Genomic DNA, 18,797 nt, shown 5'->3' with positions numbered 1-18,797 from the left:
TCACGTATGGAAGAGTCAGAGTCAGTTATCCGGGATCGCCCCATCCTCAGAAGACACCTCGTCATCATCATGAGTAGATTGGGACGACAGCAAAAATCTTTTAGCCAGTCTGCCTTGAGGGGCCTCCTCCTGTCGCACTTCTGCGACATTTTGCTATGTATTAACCCACTGGGGAGATAGCACCTGTAAGGGTGCAGCCTCTGAAGCAGGCTTAGCTGCTGTTGTGTATACCCCAGAGGGGAAAACACAGGAGGGTTAGCTAAATGTCCCACAATGGCTGTAAGTGCTTGTGCAAAGCGCTCCTGCGGAATGACAGGGACGGTAGAGGGACCTGGGGGAGCATAGCACCTCAAACATAAGCCCTCCAGTACCATGTCTCCCACCCCTAAAGTTGCTGTACATTTTTTACAGGACAGCTGGGCGGGAGTCATATTAGGCATATCACTCTCACATATTGTATGTGACCCCCTGCAAAGAATTAACAGACTGTGAGGGTGTACCAGACAACACCTGTGTTAGGGCTCAGAGAGAGAGAACAGGTACAGGAAAGTAAAATGGCTGACAGTAAGAAAGTGAAACTCAGACAGCGCTAGCATAGTCACATACAATGCAGAATAAAAATACCTGCACTAAAACGCACTTTACTGGTTAACTACGCAGACTAGCTTCTGGTAGGACAAAAGTGCTACATACACTGACCACCGTCCAGGAGGAGAGGTATGTAGGGAGACCTGGACTCCATACCACCTGCCTGCTTTCTGCGACACTCAGCCAGGAAGATGGCCGCCGGAGATCACTGAGGGGGCGGAGCTGGAGGAGGGAAGCTGCCACAGCCCAGCCAGACCACGGTGGAAAGGCGTGCTGTGCAGCGGGGAGGAGCCGGCTGTTAAGACAGGGAAGGCTGTATCCCCTAGCCAGCGTTTAACCCCTGGGACGCTGGAGCGTTCTGCAGAACTCCAGCCCAAAGTCCCAGGTGGCTTAGTGGGGACGCAGGACTCAGTGCCTGGCCCTGAGGGAAAAGACTGCGACTCGGCACGCATCACCGCAGTGACACGCCGCTTACCTGCTTCCCCGTAGCATCCAGCCGCAGTTCATGGATCCTCCGGGGTCCCTGCTAGCCAAGACCCCAGAGGCCTGCAGAGATCCCCAGATCAGTACCGGCGTCGGCGGGGTGACGGAGCGACAGTGAGGATGTCCCCTGGACTGTCCTTGGTGTCGCTATGTAGAAGCAAACTTCTTTCAAAATAAAAAAATCTTCGGGGGCCTAGTCAACAGCCCCCCTGCGCGTAAGTGACCCGACTCCGGCAGGGCACCCAACGAAACTGAGGTGCCTCTGGCCCGGGGTATAGAGGGAGACACAAGTGCATCCTGGGAAGAAAATGTTACTGCGTAAGGTGCCCGGATGACTCGGCATCACCTATTCCAAGGTCACCCTCTGGACCCCCTATGGACCCTGAAGTAGAAAGACTTCCTTCCTCTTCTCTGTCCAATACAATATATAGTTATTTCTCACAGCACCCCCTTATATAATATCTGAAATACCTAGTTAGATTTCTATGCTAAATATATTACATTACTCCGAATATAAGAGTATTGTGGGACTTCTACAATCTTCAGCATTACACTTGGGACTACTAGCTTGTGTGGCACGCACCCCTCGCTGTCCTCATATACTGGGCTTAGTTAAAGCAAGTTCAATTAATCTTTCTAGAAAAAAGAAAAAAAAAAGTCTGATAATTTATAAATTGTCAGCCAGGAGGAAAAAATGTCTCTCTATTCTGTAAATGTCATATGATTTAATCTAATATAAATATGGACATTTTTAAATTAGATCAGAACCATATTATTGCATGTTTAAATTACCACTAATCCAGAGAGAAGTGAATTTATACATAAGAGTGTGATTAATTACTTTTACAGATCACAATACTAAAAGAAACATGTTGTTAGGTCTTATATAAATAATGTGGTCAACATAAAACTGGATCTCTGTCCTCCCGACACCATACATATAACCACACCAAAACATAACCACTCCCAAATCTATCTGTCTTATAGCAAACCGGAAGGCCCAATTCATGGCAATTCATAGCAGTGACAAAACCTGTAGCTAGAACTCCTTCCCTGCAATCTTTGTAAGCACTGCCAGGCATACTCCTTCCTTCTCACTGGTGCAATGCACTTTATGTCAGTGGCTGAATACTATCATATACATTAAACAGACTTTCATGCTATCTAATGCACCTATTAGTATACAGGTGCAGCCATTAGGAGCTGGTGAGAAGCAGAGGCACTGGTAGCAGTTACTAACCTGACGAGCAAAGCTGTGTAAGCCAAATGCTGTATACTCCTTACAAAGAAGTCAATGATTTAGAACATGAAAACCTGGGCATGTACCACAGTAACCCCCTACTCCCCCCCCCCCCCCCAGACCCCCCCACCCCCACCACATGGGGTCTGTGTCTTATCTCCCAGGTTTCTAACCAGTTCCTTCTTACTGGCTGTGTCAGACAAATCTTTAATTCGTTATAACAATGTGAATTCTACCTGATAATGGTTTTTCATTTAGTTTCCAAAGCAGAGGTGTATATAGTCAAAGCAGCATAAATCACCAATGCGGAGCAAACCTTTCATAGCAATTCAGCTAAACACAAGGATCGCTGTTGGGGTTGCGAAACTACAAGTCCCAGCATTCCAGCCCAGACAAGCGGAGACTTGTATTAACATAGGGACAAGGAGGCCACAAGTACCTGGGTGCTACGTAGAATCGATAACCATGGCTACGTGGTGCCACAATGAAGGCAGTATGATGGCAAGAGGTCCAGATAAGCCTCATATTACTTTATTACATTATTGTCACTACATATCATTATAGCATATGCAGGTTATATAGCATATACGTGTTTCTCAAGATGTAAGGATAAGAATTTTTCCTTTGGAGTCTCCGGTAAATAAGACAGCAAGAATCACTAGTTTAGTATAAATAGACTTTATTGAAGCCAAGGCCTCCACATGGAGGCTGATGGTTGGGACTACAGATGTACAAGTTGTAACATTTCACAACTTCTAAGAGGAATGTCAACAGTTACAACGATCATGCATAACATGGACTGTCATCATATTTCAGAAGCGTATTCAAACATTTCTAGAGAAATGCTTATAACATTGTTATATATATATATAGAACTACTTCCAATAAACTGCAAAACATTGATCGACATTTCCAGTACAAGCTACAGTGTCAACACAAAGGGGAGCCATAAATGTTTCATTTATGAAAGATTGTAATATTTACTGTAATGAAAGAAAACAAAAATAAAAATTAAAAAGCTCTCAAATAAAGGCCATGACTGAGCCATCACATAGAACACAAATTTATCCATCAGTCCACATTGTGGAGCTGCTCTCAGCAGCGCGGGAGCGTCCCAAGCCTCAGTACTGAGAGTACTCCTTTGTTTGAAATTTGGCAATAATTCGCTCCAATTGCCTCTTGGCTTCGCACTGGGGGAAGTTGCCCATGTCATAGTACTGAGCAGCAATTTTCACCAACCTATAAAGGAATTAAAAAAAAATTATATATATATATATATATATATATATATACACACACACACACACATATACATACACACACACACACACACGTGATGCTTTTTGACGCAACTAGTGCAACCCCAGAAACACGCAATAATACATTCACCCTTCTCTCCACATTAAGAGACTAAGCCGGTTTAGTCTACTATAACGTTTCTTGCCAATAAAACAACCCTCCCCCAAAGAGTGTTCTAGCAGTATATCTTCACCATACACATACTGTTGCTATACTGCATAATAATACTAAATAAAATAAAAAATGGCAGATGGAGTTTGTCAAAGAAAATATGTAGTAGCTTAATGCAGATAAGATATTACTCCAACCAGGTGTCTCCAGGTGTGACCTGGCAGCCGGGAACCATGTAATACATCCATGCATCACAAGTGATCATTATTAGTCTGGTTCCTTGTACACACTAATGGGGCCTAGTACCACGCTGAGCAGCTGCAAGTTGGTTTCTGTATTGTGACAGAGTTAACACTAAATGATGGGGGTGTCGGTCATTAAAATGTTACTATGCTAATGCTAGAAGCTCAGTTATTACAGAAGTGTAAAGTACGGGGAAAGCTACTCGTTACAGCACAGGAAAGGGGTCAGCACTGTGCACAGACAAATAATATTATAATCCACTTCATATATTCATCAGCAGATTAGATAATATAATACTGGAACACAATTAGCACCATTGGTCCCTGCACAGTACTGATCCACCATCGTACTTTCCACTTCCATCATAAACTGAATATCTGATGATATGAAAAAAGACATAAAAGGGTAATTAAAAGACTGAATGAACATTTAAATAGTGTCCATCTCTTGCTCCGTCATGTGACTGGCGTACCACTGGAAACCTCCTCTTTATTGCACCCTTTCATTAAAGCAATACAATTCCTTTAAACCACCACCACACACTATACAAGTTACAACTTTAAACATACCATTCTGGCTTAATGTCTGTGCATGTGCGGATATAGTTCTTTGTTGTGAGAACAAATTCGTTATACAGGACCCACTCAGGCTTGTGGTCAAGAACCGTTGAGGGATGTAACTGCACGACTTGGTTGTCTTTCACGGTTAGGTAATGGCCCGTCCGCTCCAAATGTGCCACCTTATGAGGGGAGATTAATCCAACTTTTAGAATTAAAATAATACCTCCTACAAAGCTTCTCAATAAGAGATACACACAGATAGTGAACAGTTTATTTACACTTCATTGCTCAAGGGCATAGACCGATCTTTCCACAGTCAATAGTCATAAGACTTATACAGCTGCGGAGATGTTGACAATGAACATGGTAAATTAAAACTGTAATGCCACAGTACACTACGGCAATCGCTAAACCACAAACCCATAGAGAACACAGCAATCCATTTTTAATCATGCCAATAGAATACAATCTGTAGATATATTTACCTGTGAGGTTTACAAAAATAAGTTACCGGGAACAAAAAGCAATGATTATAGCAAATTGGAATAAAATAAACTTGTCCGTTCCAGAGCCACAGCTGCTCAAAATGCATAATGTGGTTCAACTGTATACAAACGAGAAAGCTATGGCATTGTGTCCTTAACCCCTTGCTGCAATGATGCTTATACACCCTGACTGTGCCTCAAGACAGATGCCATTTCTAAGTGTGATAGGGAAATTGTTCTACCAATATCCCCCGCCATCCCAGGCCGCTGACATTTAATAGGCCCAGCAATGGAATTGGGTTTGGTTCCTGGTTCCCAAATCGGTATAAACTTGACATACTGGAATGCTGTAAAAAGTAGCAGCACGTCCGCATTGTGGTGCGACAACTCTGGGTATTTCTCCCCGGGATGCAGTCATATTGCCGGGCGTCAATATACCGCACCTGAATCCTGCCGCACGGCAATATACCGACGCTGATATCCTGAAGGTGAACAGCTGGAATCCCAATCATCCAGACACGTAGGTAACTGCCTCTCTCCCCGGGGAATGAGGGGTTAGGTTTAGCCACCCACGGGGTGAGATGGTTAGGCTAGGGGAAGGGGGGGTTAGGATTAGGCACCCCCCATTAGGTTTAGGGTGCGGTAAGTGGGGGGGGGGGGGGGTTTAGGGATCACCGGGGGGAGGTTAGGCACCACCAAGGGAGGGTTAGGGTATTTACCTAAAGCTGTTGGGATTCTGCACCATGTGGGCTGCCACTGTCGGGATTCCTTTCTCTCCAATAGGTCGGGTTAGCATTGATTTGAGTGTTAATGGTGATGAACCCGTCTCCTTTATATGACTGCTTTATATTTGATTCTACAGAGTTAATCCTCCCTCAGTGTGGACATTATAGTGGTTTAGCTAACAAAGTTATACAGGAGTGGATATTTTGGGTACTTATTAATATTGTATATAATGATATATAATGTAATGCATGGCTTGTGAAATGTTATGTGCTGCGTTTGACATTCCTGCCTGTAGGGATCAATAACACTATGTACAGTATTTTCCAAGCACATTTATCATATTAGTGTTGTGAGAACAAGACATCAGTAAAGAAAAACTTCTGTCATTATAGTGTTCACTCAAAAAAATTTTCGGCAGTGTGCTGATCACTGCAGATGGCAGATTTTAATTTTGAAGGGCAAAATTTTGGATGCGACGAACCGTTACAGCCATGTGGCCTATTATGAATTGTAGGCACTAATGTGTGGCATAGTATTTCAATCTTTCACATTCAACCTCCCCATATGCCCCTTTAATGCCCCCCAGTCTTCCCCCACACGGCTCTTCATAGCCCATACTGTAATTATATATATATATATATATATATATATATATATGAATATATGAGAGAGAGAGAGAGAGAGAGGCGCGCAGGACAGCAGAGGGGAGTGAAGGCACAGGGAAGCAGCGAGTCTCTGCTGCAGTCAGATGTAACTGGAGCATCTGCTACCAGCAGACCTCAGGGCTCTCTGTCAAGTCTCCCATGTGGTGGAGGACTTGGTCTGGTTACTAGTCTGGTGTTTGGGCCTGTCTGGAGAAGGTGGGTAACCGTCGTAACCAGTATCAGGGAAGTGTCTAGATCAGCACCAATTATCCAATCATCATGGCACTTCGTAATAGGGTAGGGTAGTGTTTCCCAACCTCAGGCCTCAAGGCACACTGTCCAGGTTTTAGTGATATCCAAGCTTGAGCACAGATGGTTAAATCACAATAACTGCAGTACTAATTAAGACACCTGTGCTCAAGAATGGCTATCCTTAAAACCTGGACTGCTAGTGTGCCTTGAGGACCGTGGTTGGGAACCCCTGGGGTAGTGGGCTTTTTTCCCCATTTACAAAAACAAGAGATATGGTAAGAACTTACCTTTGTTATCTCTGTTTCTACGAAGTCCATAGGGTCCACAGGGTTGACCTTGGGGGTATAGGTTGGGAACCAAATCCGGGCACCACGCAGTTAAAGCTTTTAGCTCCCAGGATGCACTTGGGTCCACTCTCCCTATAACCCCGCCCCCCAGCCAGAGGCACCTCAGATTGTAAGTAGCCAAAGGCCGGAGGAGGAGAGAAAAAGAGAGAGAAAACTGGAACACTCTAGAACCATACTCACAGAAAAGGAGACGGGAAACCGGTGACCAGTAACACAGCCCATATGAAGCCAGGTGCTTCAGGGCGGGCGCCCTGTGGACCCTATGGACTTCGTAGAAACAGAGATAACAAAGGTAAGTTCTTACCATGTCTCTTGTTTTCTACTTCAGGGTCCATAGGGGGTCCACAGGGTTGACGCTCCTGTGCTGAGAGGAGAATCCGTCGCCAAAAAGGAAGCATCCTGAGAGGCAAAGGAAACCAATGCCTAGAACCTTAAAAAGGTATGGACAGAAGACCACGTGGACACCTAGTAAGGCAAAACAGCCGAGGCGCCACGACGAGCCGCCCACGAGGGTTACACGACCCGAGAAAAAAAACAAGCCTCAACGACAGAAATGCCCACCCATGGGTAGGCCCCTGAGGAAGACATACGAGGCCATCCAGTCAACATTTCATTATAGGCCGGCCATCGTTTCCTGTTAAAACCAGAAACCGCAGACCACCAATAAGGAGTCCGATTACCATAAGGAACTTGAACGGATCACATAAAGCCAAAGAGGCCGGACCACAGTCCATGAGGCCACACCAGCCGAGAGGACTGGGAACTGAATGGCCATACCATAAGTTCCAGAATAATATGGAACCTAAAAACCATTTTAAGAAGAAACACAGGGCGAGAGCAACTCACACCCTGACATGATGCCCTCCAGAAGAGGGAGCCACATGAGAACGCTCCCAATTCAGACACTCTCCTGGTTGATTTAAACACCCTGAGAGAGAGAGAGAGCTTAAACAATAGACCATGTAATGGCTATCACAACCAGCGGTTCCATTGACTGTCCCCGGAGGGAACAAAGAACCACTACTAACGCCCCAGGAGTCCCTAGGGAGGACAAGTGGAGACATAATCCAGAAAACACTCCAAAGGATGAACTGGATACCAGAGCGGAGCAATTCCATATCTTAACCATACCGACAGTGTAGAGATCCGCACTGTCAGGAAGGCCAGGCCAAGGGTGAAACCCAAGCCAGCTGGAAGGAATGCCAGAATATCTGGAAATCCTGGACACCGGAGGATCGTATCGACAGGTACGATACCATAAGAATTATGTATGCCACAGTCCGTGGCAGATCCCAGCAAAGTCTGGCCTATCTGCTCTAAACATCTCAATGAAGACAGAGCCAGGGAAGCCCGAGGACCACAGTAGGGGCGCAGTTAAAGACAAGCGATCCAGATCCAGGGAAAAACAAGGACCCTGAGACAACAGGTCCAGATAGTGAAGCAGTAGGAACGGAGCATCGATGAGGAGACTCCGAAAATCTTAGTACCAGTGATGTCTGGGACGACCTGGAGCCCCCAGAAGGAAAGCCCCTCCGTCTCGAATTAAACTTCCGAAGACCTCGAGGAAGAAGGGAGACCGGAGGACACAGGTACACAAAGTGGAAGGACCACTTCACTGACAAAGAGTCACTGAAGGTAGCTTCAGTACTCCTAGAGCTGGACTGTAACACCGGTAATGTGTGATCGAGTCAGAAGGCCATGGGGATCAATCCCCTCAGGGAGGCCCCCTCTGCTCACCAGGAGTTGAAACCTCTCTTGGAGAAGAGACTAGTCCCCGGGATGCACGCCGTGACGGCTGAGGAAGCCCGCTTCCCAATGGAGAGCTCCGGGAATAAACACCGCAGAGTTGGCCAGGAGAAGACCCTTGGACTATGTCAGAATGGGTGACATTCCTAACATTGCCACCCAACTACCAGTGTTGCCTAGATGGAAGCCACTGTTGTGACACTGTCGGACTGAACCTATTCAGGTTTACCGTGACAAATGGGTTAGGCCAGAGTGAAAGTCCAAGACAGCTTAAAGTATCAACAAGTTAAGTGGCAGGGCAGAAGCGACAGACGTCCAACTGCCCCGAAACGAATGCGGACCAGACACTGTCTTTAGCAAAGAACACCCTGGACGAGATGGCCATAGCCACCCGGACAGAGACCAACTCGCCTCCGGAGAAAGTATCATCGTTCGAACAGCGATCCGATGGAAAAAACTCGATCCATCTGGAGGGGAGTCAATTATGGCAAGGCCTGGAATGGAACTGAGCACATTCCACCCTACCAAAAGGTAGACACTCTGGTAGACCGCGCATCACAAAGAGTAATGACATATGTCGACTGCGTAGATATCCGCACACTCGAAGTTGAAGAGTGGAGATCTTGTCTTACGCCAGAAAAATTCTCAGATTCTGAGAATCCAGCAGTGCTCCCAGATGAAGAAAACCCTGTGAGGGATGCAGGGAGGACTTTTTCTCCGTTGACTAATTATCTGTGCCGAGAAGAAGCCCCGGTTATCCTGACCTGGCGGTAAAGTACCTTGGTGATCCTGCTAAAAGCAGGAGACCGTCCAGAGAAAGGAGCATTCGGATACACTGAACAGGTGAACTGTCAGAAAATCCATAAAGCTGGTAAACCCCGGTGGAGTTGAGGACAGCCCCAAAAGGCAGAGCCCGAAACTTACAAGTGTTGCTGTGGCACAGCAAACCTGAACCCATGCTGATGAGAGGGCTCTGTATGTACCCGTAGGTACGTATCCTGAATACTCGGATATACCATAAAATCCCCAGGTTCCAAACATCGGATGATGGAGCATGGACGATTCCACCTGAGTCAAGGCACCGTTGGAATCTGATTCAGGGATTTGAGACAGAGTATAGGCAAAGGAGGACCAGTCGGTCACCGCCCCAAAAAGAAAGTAGAACAACCAGTCCCTCACTGAGATAGTGAGGTTGGCCGAAATAGCTCTGCTTACCACAAAGACTGTATAGCTTTCTGGGATTGTAAGGCCCTGATCAGGTCTGAAGAAGGGCCCGTGTAACAATGCCTGTGAGGAGGCTGCATGAGCAAGGAGAGGCCGTTGAGAATCAGTACCTCACTCTGGAAATTCCCCAGATGTAGACCTGTCCCGTCAGGCTGAGGGTATATCCTCAGGTGTAGAAACAGGGTCGTCCGGAAGTCCAGGACTGCTCGGTACTGGATATGGTGGCCCCCATGGAGGCCGACAGCCTAGGAAAAAACAGGCCTTTAGGCTGACCCTGAGGACAAAAAGACTTAACAGAGTTAGTCCGAATGTACTGGGAGTAGCTAAAGACGGTATCTCCCCATTAGTGATACTGCCAATGATGCAACGATCTTGTCAAGGTCAGGACCAAACAAGAACTTCCCCATGGAAGGAGTGTGCACCTCTGCTTTCCCATAACGCAGCCATAGGGTACTGCGGCGGATACAGACGCCGCCAAAACCCTGAAAGTTAGAAGACCGGCATCCCATGAGGTAATCCCACATATGACCACTGCATATTTTGTGAGCGGCAAAAAGATATTTGAACCTCAGACGTGTTGGAGGGGAAAAACGTCACAAAAGCATCACCATGCGATGGCCATGGTAGGACGGGCAACAGGCCCTGAAAACGAGTACATTGATTTCAGGCAAAGTTACCACCTACGGATCCGTAAAATTCGTCCAGGCCGGGATGGGAGGCGTATTAATGCCTGTAACCCGATGATTAACATACAAATCCATCCCAGAAGGGGATTTCCATTACTTGTGAGGACCCTCAGGGAATGGGAAACAGGAGGCCTTTGTGACTCCTCGTATCTGGGGACAGCCAGACTCCCACTATGAGATCCACCCTTGGGCAGAAAACGGGAGATGTATGATACAGGTGCAGGATCGACATTCTCTATATCCAGAATGAGCCTGGCTACCAGCCCCAAAGCAGGGATAATAATACTTGAAATCGGCTCCCCCCATGTGAGAGGGAAAGAGCCGAATATACCATCCAGTTCACGGCAGAGCCACTGGTCAGTAACCACAGGGCGTATATCACGCCAATTAGTATTTCGTATAAAACGACATCCACCAGGGTGGCCGTTGTGGTAATCCCTGCAAGGGGAAAGACAGACCGATGTGGTATCGGAGGTAATTCATGTACTGTGAAAAACCCCGGCGGGGAGCGACAGTCTGTTGCACAGGGGTAAATTGCAAGAAATTGCGAGATACCCCGAGTTCAAAAGGGCAGTATGGTGAAGTAACTCCAAGCGAGTGACGACAATGGGGCCCGCCAGGCGATCCTCAAAGGAGAGGATCCTGAGAAACAACGCCCTTTAAGGGGGTCGTGCAAGGGGCCCCGCACCAGATGGTGCCGCATACATAAACCTTTCTGAGTTAAAATCCTCCGCACTAATTCCTGCAGGCTATGACTTGCAGGATAGCAATAATGGGTGCAGTATCGTGTGCAATCTCCTGGTCAGATATATCTGACTATCATGACGGAAATATTAAGCAGCGCCATACCGGTCCTGACTGACGCTAAGATTAGCTGCAGGGACCCATTATCAGCGTATGCAACTCACAGTTCCATCTAAAATATGGCAACGTGCAGCACGCAACAGTATGTGACAAACCTCACAGATATTAACAAATATATATATGTGAGGTCTCAGAACCACCCCAGGTACACCTGTATTAGGGCAGATAAAGAAAAGGGATAGATATACACTGACAGGTGAGAGAAAAAGCAGACAGTCAGCACTAGCATAAGTCACATACAATGCAGAAAAATATATATACATACATAAGCATGACATATAATATACTGCACAATGTCGCTACATTCAACTGCCCAGATTCAGTGTCTGGGAAGGCTATAGCGCTGTGTACACTCACCCAAAATGGCCAGGTACGCAGGGGGACTGGGCTCACTGACATCCTAAGAGTTCTGCAGCACCACAGAGAGAAAATGGCCACTGGAGACCTCAGAAGCGTGGCCCGCGGAGGAAGCAGCTCAGCGACGCCAGACTGTATTATTGAAAGGCGCGCTGAGCTGAGGGGAGGAGCCGCTAGACAGGGAAGACTTCCTCCCCTGGCTAGCAATTGACCCCCCGGGATGCCGGCTCCCGCTGCCGCTATAATCCCTGGTGGGCTGTGGACACGCGGGGTATGCCTCCATGGAGGGGGAGCCCGCCGCCACCGCTAGCGCCTCCGGTCTGTCCCCAGAGACCGGAGGCATAAGGCTGCATATTCAGACGTGGATCACCGCAAGCGGTGACCACGCGACTTACCTGTCCCCGTCGATCCGGCAGCAGCCCAGGGATTCCTCCAGAGCCCGGCTAGTACAGACTCTGGGGTCCCGCTGCGATCCCCAGATCTGTACTGGCGTCGCAGCGCCGGCGGGGTGTAGGAGCGGCAGCTCAGACGTCCATTGGACAGTCTGATGCTGCCGCTCTGAAGAGTAGTAAAAAATAATAAAACAAAACTCTTTTAAGCTTAGGGGCTGCTAAGCAGCCCCCCTGCAGTAACGGTGACCCAACTCCGGCCGGGCACCAACTTAAACTGAGGTGCCTCTGGCTGGGGGGCGGGGTTATAGGGAGAGTGGACCCAAGTGCATCCTGGGAGCTAAAAGCTTTAACTGCGTGGTGCCCGGATTTGGTTCCCAACCTATACCCCCAAGGTCAACCCTGTGGACCCCCTATGGACCCTGAAGTAGAAATGGGCCTAACGGGAACACTACAGGGGTATACCCCTTTAAATGTCAGTATGCACAACCTTTCCCCAAATCCCACGGCTGACCATGCAAAATGAAGCTGCAGCTCTAACAATGAATTCACGTAACAATTTACAACAACCTTTTAAAAATTTAATTTACAACCATAAGGACCCAATATTACTTTTTATAGGCTAAATATTTAGGTTAGTAAGTTAGCACATTAACCATATAACGTAGAAGTGTTAATGTCATTGGTCTAAATAACTATCTGGAACAGACCTTGATGGTTAATCCCCGGGAGCCTACAGGTAGGTGTCTCAGCAATATTCATCTAAATTGAAGAGGACATACTTGACAGCGCGCCAGATGCTTTATAATTTCCTCTAATCCAAGAGGCAAAGCAAGAACACGAGTCAACAGGCACATCAGGAGTTAATGTGCTCATATCACAGATCAGTAGGGAGGCCAAGATCCATTTATGTGGAGTTAATTGCTTGTACTTTCTCAAGTCCCTCTAGTTCTCACATATGAATTCCTAAAAGACCTTGTTATATGATTTTAGTGACTCTCTTAATCGTTTATGCAATTTATTTCCCATCTGAACTTAACCTTAAAGGCAGGAATTCAAAGATCTTTTTACATATGCTGGAACGTACCTGCATAAAATAGCCGGTAACCAAAGCTTTTCTAATATTAATGTAATAATCCCGGCTTGTGAAGTCTGTGCTTCTACGCGGCAAGTTAAATCTGTCCATGATTCGTGACAGCTGCTGCCGTACATTGTCTGCAGACATCAGGGACCTGTAGTTAATGTAGTTGTCATAACACCACTGAGACGACTCATGATCTGGTGGAGGAAGAAGATTCAGAAACCTCGATCAGAGAAGACACAACATAAACAGTGTACACCAAGTAATAATTTTCCAGCTCCCATATTGTGTAGGAAACCAGGGCGGCACATTTGCATTAAGCGATTATATATGCCGGTGTACATTTTCAGAAAACAAACACAGATGACCCAGGGTTTGGTCTAGTTTTCCCTTCTTGTGTGTCTCTACAAAGCAGACCTGCATGGACCCGGAGTAATGGGCACACGGAGTGTAAAGAAGATCAATCATCCTGCAGCTTGGTAACAAAATAACAGACACTTCATTAACTAAGGACCGGAGGGTCTTCGCCCCATTATGACCAGACCAATTTTAATGTTTTGGAGAAGTGCCTGTTTCACAGGAAATAGATTTCCTATATTAAGTATATTAAAGCAAATGGCACATTTTTCTCTTTAGGGACAGAAAAGACTAATTTGATGGCAAATTGGAATAAATATATTTATTGTATGGGCTATTTATATAGAGAAAAATGTGCAAAAAAGGAGTAAAACAGTTTTCCATGATTCTTTTATATAATAAGTGAAACTCCAGAAATTAAACCCTATATGTAGTGGGCAGATCATCCCGACTATAGGGAAGCCAAATGCGTGTTGCTTTGTAGATAGTGAGAGGTTTATTGTGCCCAGAGACACTGCCATAGATTTCAGGTTCCTTCATTTTGCTTTTGATGCTATAGTATACCTGCACAGCTTTCATAAGGACAAAATCTTATGTGGGAGCAAGTGAGCATAGGCAAGCCAATTTGGAATGGACAATCTTTGTTTGGGACTCGATCAGACAACATATCGTCTAGTATGTACCCTGCATATGACTGAATAGGTCTTCGGCTTATATACGCTTTCTGGCTGTCATCTATGCATTTTATCCAGGGCCTTCTATATAGTAGAGTTTGTTTCACACTGGGTTATAATACAGTTCAGTGTTGAATGAGTTTGCAGATTTCTAGGATTTAGAATAGTTTTTGTGAAGTCATACACAGCTGTGTGCTATATGCAGAGACTGACAAGTCTTAATGACATTTAAATTAATTAAATAAGTCAATGTATCACTGGACCTTTTAGACAAATAGCCTGAATGCACTGACTATACGATGTGGGTACCAAACAACGGAACAACGTGTTGTAACGATACAATGCACGCAACGTACGAAGGCGCAATAGATCATTACAAGTTGATGTAGCAGTATGGCGTTGCTCATTGCATCTTCCCATCTGCTGTGCAGAATAGCAGATGAGACAACGCAATGAACAATCATCACAAACGCCGGATCGGGCATACACAGTGTATGATCCCTACAATATGTCATTGATTTCTGATCCCTGATGGAACGATATATTGTATGACAGTTCATACATTGTAGTGTGTACCCAGCTTTACAGTAGAATGGGAAAACACACTACTTACACAGGATTCTGACATGTCTGATAGGTTATTCTGGCCAGGTAATCTGCTGGAATTCCACTAGACTCCACTGAAACCAAATCAAATACATTCTGTCGGAACCAGCTGCTTTACGTTTAGTGTATAAAACAATACTACTCACTTTGTTTGAAAGCGTGGTACACGTTCAGCAGCGTCAGATGATCGCCATCTATGTGGGCAAACCTCATCTTGGATTCATCTGCAGCTTTCTTGACTTCCGTGGGTCGAATAAAACACTGTGGGACTAAACAAGGTTGGTATGGGCCCAACACAAATGCCCATATCGATGAGTCAAGCATTCACTGACAGAGGAACAAGGCCTAGCTAGGTCAGTTCACAGAGCATAGGGCAGGGCAGGATGGACCTCCAACTGCATCTTGGGCTGTATGCTACCTTTCTTTGGTACATCAAGACCTAACCACATCTGTAAGACAAGAGGGTTTCAAAACTACAAAGCACCTGATTATATTCGCTAGAGCTTATTACTGTGGGCATAGACATGACAGCCACCAAGGGGGCAGTGGTATAGATTAGAGTCAAAAGGTCTCATAGTATGATCTAGAATGGCTGCCTTCTCCAAAACGGTATCTAGGGCTATAGGATGAAAAAAACCTCTAGAACTAAACGCTTTGTGTTTCCTTTAAAAATGCAGTCTTGCTGCCGCTAAGGGCTATACTTTCCGATCAACTGAATAAACACACTCTATGCTGTGGAGGTGGCAGCAGCAGTGGATTGCCAGTTTAGAGAAATTAAAAAAAAAAAATTATTATATATATATATATATCTATATATATATATATATATATATATATATATATATAACCATCCCACGTCCTACACATTCTCAGTAACACAACATGACATTGTATTGTAGACTGTAATATATCCAGTTATAAATTATTTCATATTAGTGTAGGCACTCATATCTATATATACACCTAATAACAATTATTCTACATGTATCACAATAAGAATAGTCCATAAAGCCAATTAACCAGGTAGACGGCAAACATACAATTACATTTACAATCTAACTTACATGAGTTTAGTAAAGCGATTGCAGGTTGGCTTATTGTACATTTGCTATTTTTCACATTACTTGCTCGTGATTACAGAGGCCAAACGGAATATGTTCAGCTGACTGGAATCAGGATCAGCGATAACATGAATTACTTTAGGGAAGTTGATTCACAAATAAAAAAATAAAAAAAGGTTTGAACTGGCTTTGTGTGTACAGTATACAATGAAATAGCTATGGTAGTGCTGGGGCTGCATACACACAGACTAGGCTACTACCACCTCCACAGAGAAAGCATCAGTATAAGTAGACTCTGCCCTGCCCATCTGCTCTGAGTCTGATTCATCTGAAAGACACCTCAAAAAAAAGTCTTATTATTGAGCATGTATGTCTAAATAAAATATTAACATACCGCAGCAAACAAAAAGAATGTTCTTAACTTTAGTAAAATAAAAGCAAAAAGCATTAATTGCTAATAAAGAACTTCTTCCGGAAAAGGAAAAAACAGGTTTAATTTGGTTATCTGCCACTTGGCAAGCTGTACACATCATATTATAATACACAGATGGCAAAGAAAGGAACCACAAACCAAAAGCGACTATCGTGCAATACTGAAATGAGTTAGAATAGTTCCTATACTATAAAGATTGTGAAACATTTCAAGATGTGCAAATGACACTTTCATACATAAGGTGCAGGGAAGAACGTGCTTCAATAAAGCACAAAACTAGGTAACTGTTCTGGGTGCTTTACATTGGCGACAGCCAACCCATCGCTCTCTATCAGTTGCAGAACAAGGCATCCAGCTTAGAGGGCCACAAGTTGTCCCGACAAGGTGCACCCAGCCCTTATGTTAGCAAACTAGCAGATTATAGATTCAATAGGGAGAATTGCCAATGCCGTTTTTCCAAGGCGGATGACTGATCAGGATTGAGGAAGGAGAAGAACTGCTTTGTCACATATAGTCGGCGATTCAATTGTTTTTAAGGCGCGCTAATCAATGGGCGCCTAATGTTGTAATTCAATTGTTTTTGGGCGCCCATTAAATTATCTCACCTAATTCAACCGGGTTTAACCATGTACAACGGCTAAACCAGTCTAAAGTCCCGGTTTGGTCGCCCAGAGACAGGACTTACTGCACTTTTCTACTTGCCTCCTCAGGAGTGGGCGAGCAGCAATGCCGGTGCCAGCGGCTATCACACACGAATAGAGCAACAATTGGAGCTGCTCCGTCGGGTGCCCAGCACTGACAGATGCCGGCGCTAACAATTGAATCTCCCCCATAGAACGGTCTGGTCTTCCTTTATAACAGGGGTGGGGAACCTCTGGCCCGCAGGCCGTATACGGCCCGCAAGGTGAAATCATCCGGCCCGGCCGGCAGCAGCAGAATCAGCGTAGTGTAGCGGCTGTCAGCGGCGGCAGGTAGTGCAGCGGGAGAGCGGGGATATCAGGATAGTCATCGGCGGCAGGTACCGCAGTGGGGGAGAGGGGATGTCAGGATTGTATTTGGCGGCTGGTAGCCAATGACAGCCCTGACACACCCCTTCCCCCCGCTGCGCTATCAGTGGCGGCAGGTAGCACAGCAGGGGGAGGGTGTGCGTGTCAGGGCTGTCATCGGCTATCAGCAGCGGGAGGTAGCGCAGCGGTGGAGGGTGTCAGGGCTGTCATCGGGCGGATTAGTGCAGGGTGTCAGGGCTGTCATTGAGTGGCATGCAGGGCTCTCTCCCCATCAGCGGCGACAGGCAGGCAGCTCTCAAGGGGGGGGGGGGGGGGGGGGAATCAGGGCTGTCATATGGCTGCCATTGAGCTGGTTAGTGCAGGGGCGTGCAGGGTCTCACCCTAACAGGCCGGGCAAGCAGGCAGTGGTGGCACAGCAGGGGGTGTGTACAGTCAGTGCTGTCATCAGGCTGGTTAGGACAGAGGACCCCAGGGCTGCCTTATCAATCTGCCTGTCACACATCCATAGGGACTGCCCCTCCAGACTCTGCCTGGCAACATACCAAAGAGAAGCAGTTACTTACAGCCATCGCATTAAGGGTGAGTTAATAACTATTTTAACTAAATATAGAAGGCAAATTTTAAGAATAATTTTGTATGGCCCCCGAATGATTTTCTAAAAATCAAAATGGCCCTTGGCAGAAAAAAGGTTCCCCACCCCTGCTTTATAGATGCTGTGTACTGGTGTATTACAATAGCGTTCTAGCTAGGCTGTTTTAGTGGGGCGCGGCGCCCTGCCCTCCTTCTGGAGGGTAAAAAGCGCCCTGCCCTCACAGCCTGCGGGTGCAGTCTTCACCCGCGGGTCGCAGTGTCCCGCGGGTGGGAAAATATGCGGTGACCCAGTCACCGCTGGAGAAGACACGCCGGGCGCATGCGCCCAGCATCTATTCTCCCTGTCAGCAGCGCTTGGGGGCTGCCCGGCGTGTCCATAAGTGCCAGGCACTCCCCCAAGAGTGCCGAAAAGGGGACGCGTCCTATAGACACGCCCCCTTTTCAATGGCCATTCCCCCTTTTCGGGCGAGCGCGCACGGAAGTGCAAACTCTAGCTCCGGCACCCTGCCTGCCGCCGGAGCTAGAGTTAACACTATTACAATAAAGATGATGAATGGTCTCTACAAGAGCTTCTATCCCATACACCTGGACCACAGGTGGGACAGAATTACAGACCATGTACAAAGCTCAATCTCTGCTTTATAGACGTCAATGTTGTTATTAGTAGTTTTATATAAGGTTGTCTATCATTTGAATCTTTTGATCTAACAAAACAAAATTGATGCACTGATTATCCAACCCCG

General features: G+C 46.2%; 1 protein-coding gene across 1 annotated transcript in view; it reads right to left on the bottom strand.

Annotated features, from left to right (window-relative positions):
* Positions 1-2,973: 2,973 nt before the first annotated feature.
* The window catches only part of DHX15 (DEAH-box helicase 15), a 54,700-nt gene continuing 38,876 nt past the window's right edge, over positions 2,974-18,797 (bottom strand). Inside the window, exons 11-14 of the mRNA XM_088450615.1 lie at positions 15,109-15,231; positions 13,332-13,522; positions 4,534-4,703; positions 2,974-3,550 (exon numbers count right to left, since the gene is read on the bottom strand). Coding sequence (XP_088306741.1) covers positions 3,433-3,550; positions 4,534-4,703; positions 13,332-13,522; positions 15,109-15,231 — 602 coding nt within the window. The 3' untranslated portion in view covers positions 2,974-3,432. The remainder of the gene's footprint in view (positions 3,551-4,533; positions 4,704-13,331; positions 13,523-15,108; positions 15,232-18,797) is intronic.

Source organism: Taudactylus pleione, unplaced genomic scaffold (genome assembly GCF_031769625.1).
Source record: "Taudactylus pleione unplaced genomic scaffold, aTauple2 ptg000520l, whole genome shotgun sequence".
Classification (NCBI taxonomy): Eukaryota; Metazoa; Chordata; class Amphibia; order Anura; family Myobatrachidae; genus Taudactylus; species Taudactylus pleione.
This window is presented reverse-complemented; position numbering and strand designations above follow the sequence as displayed.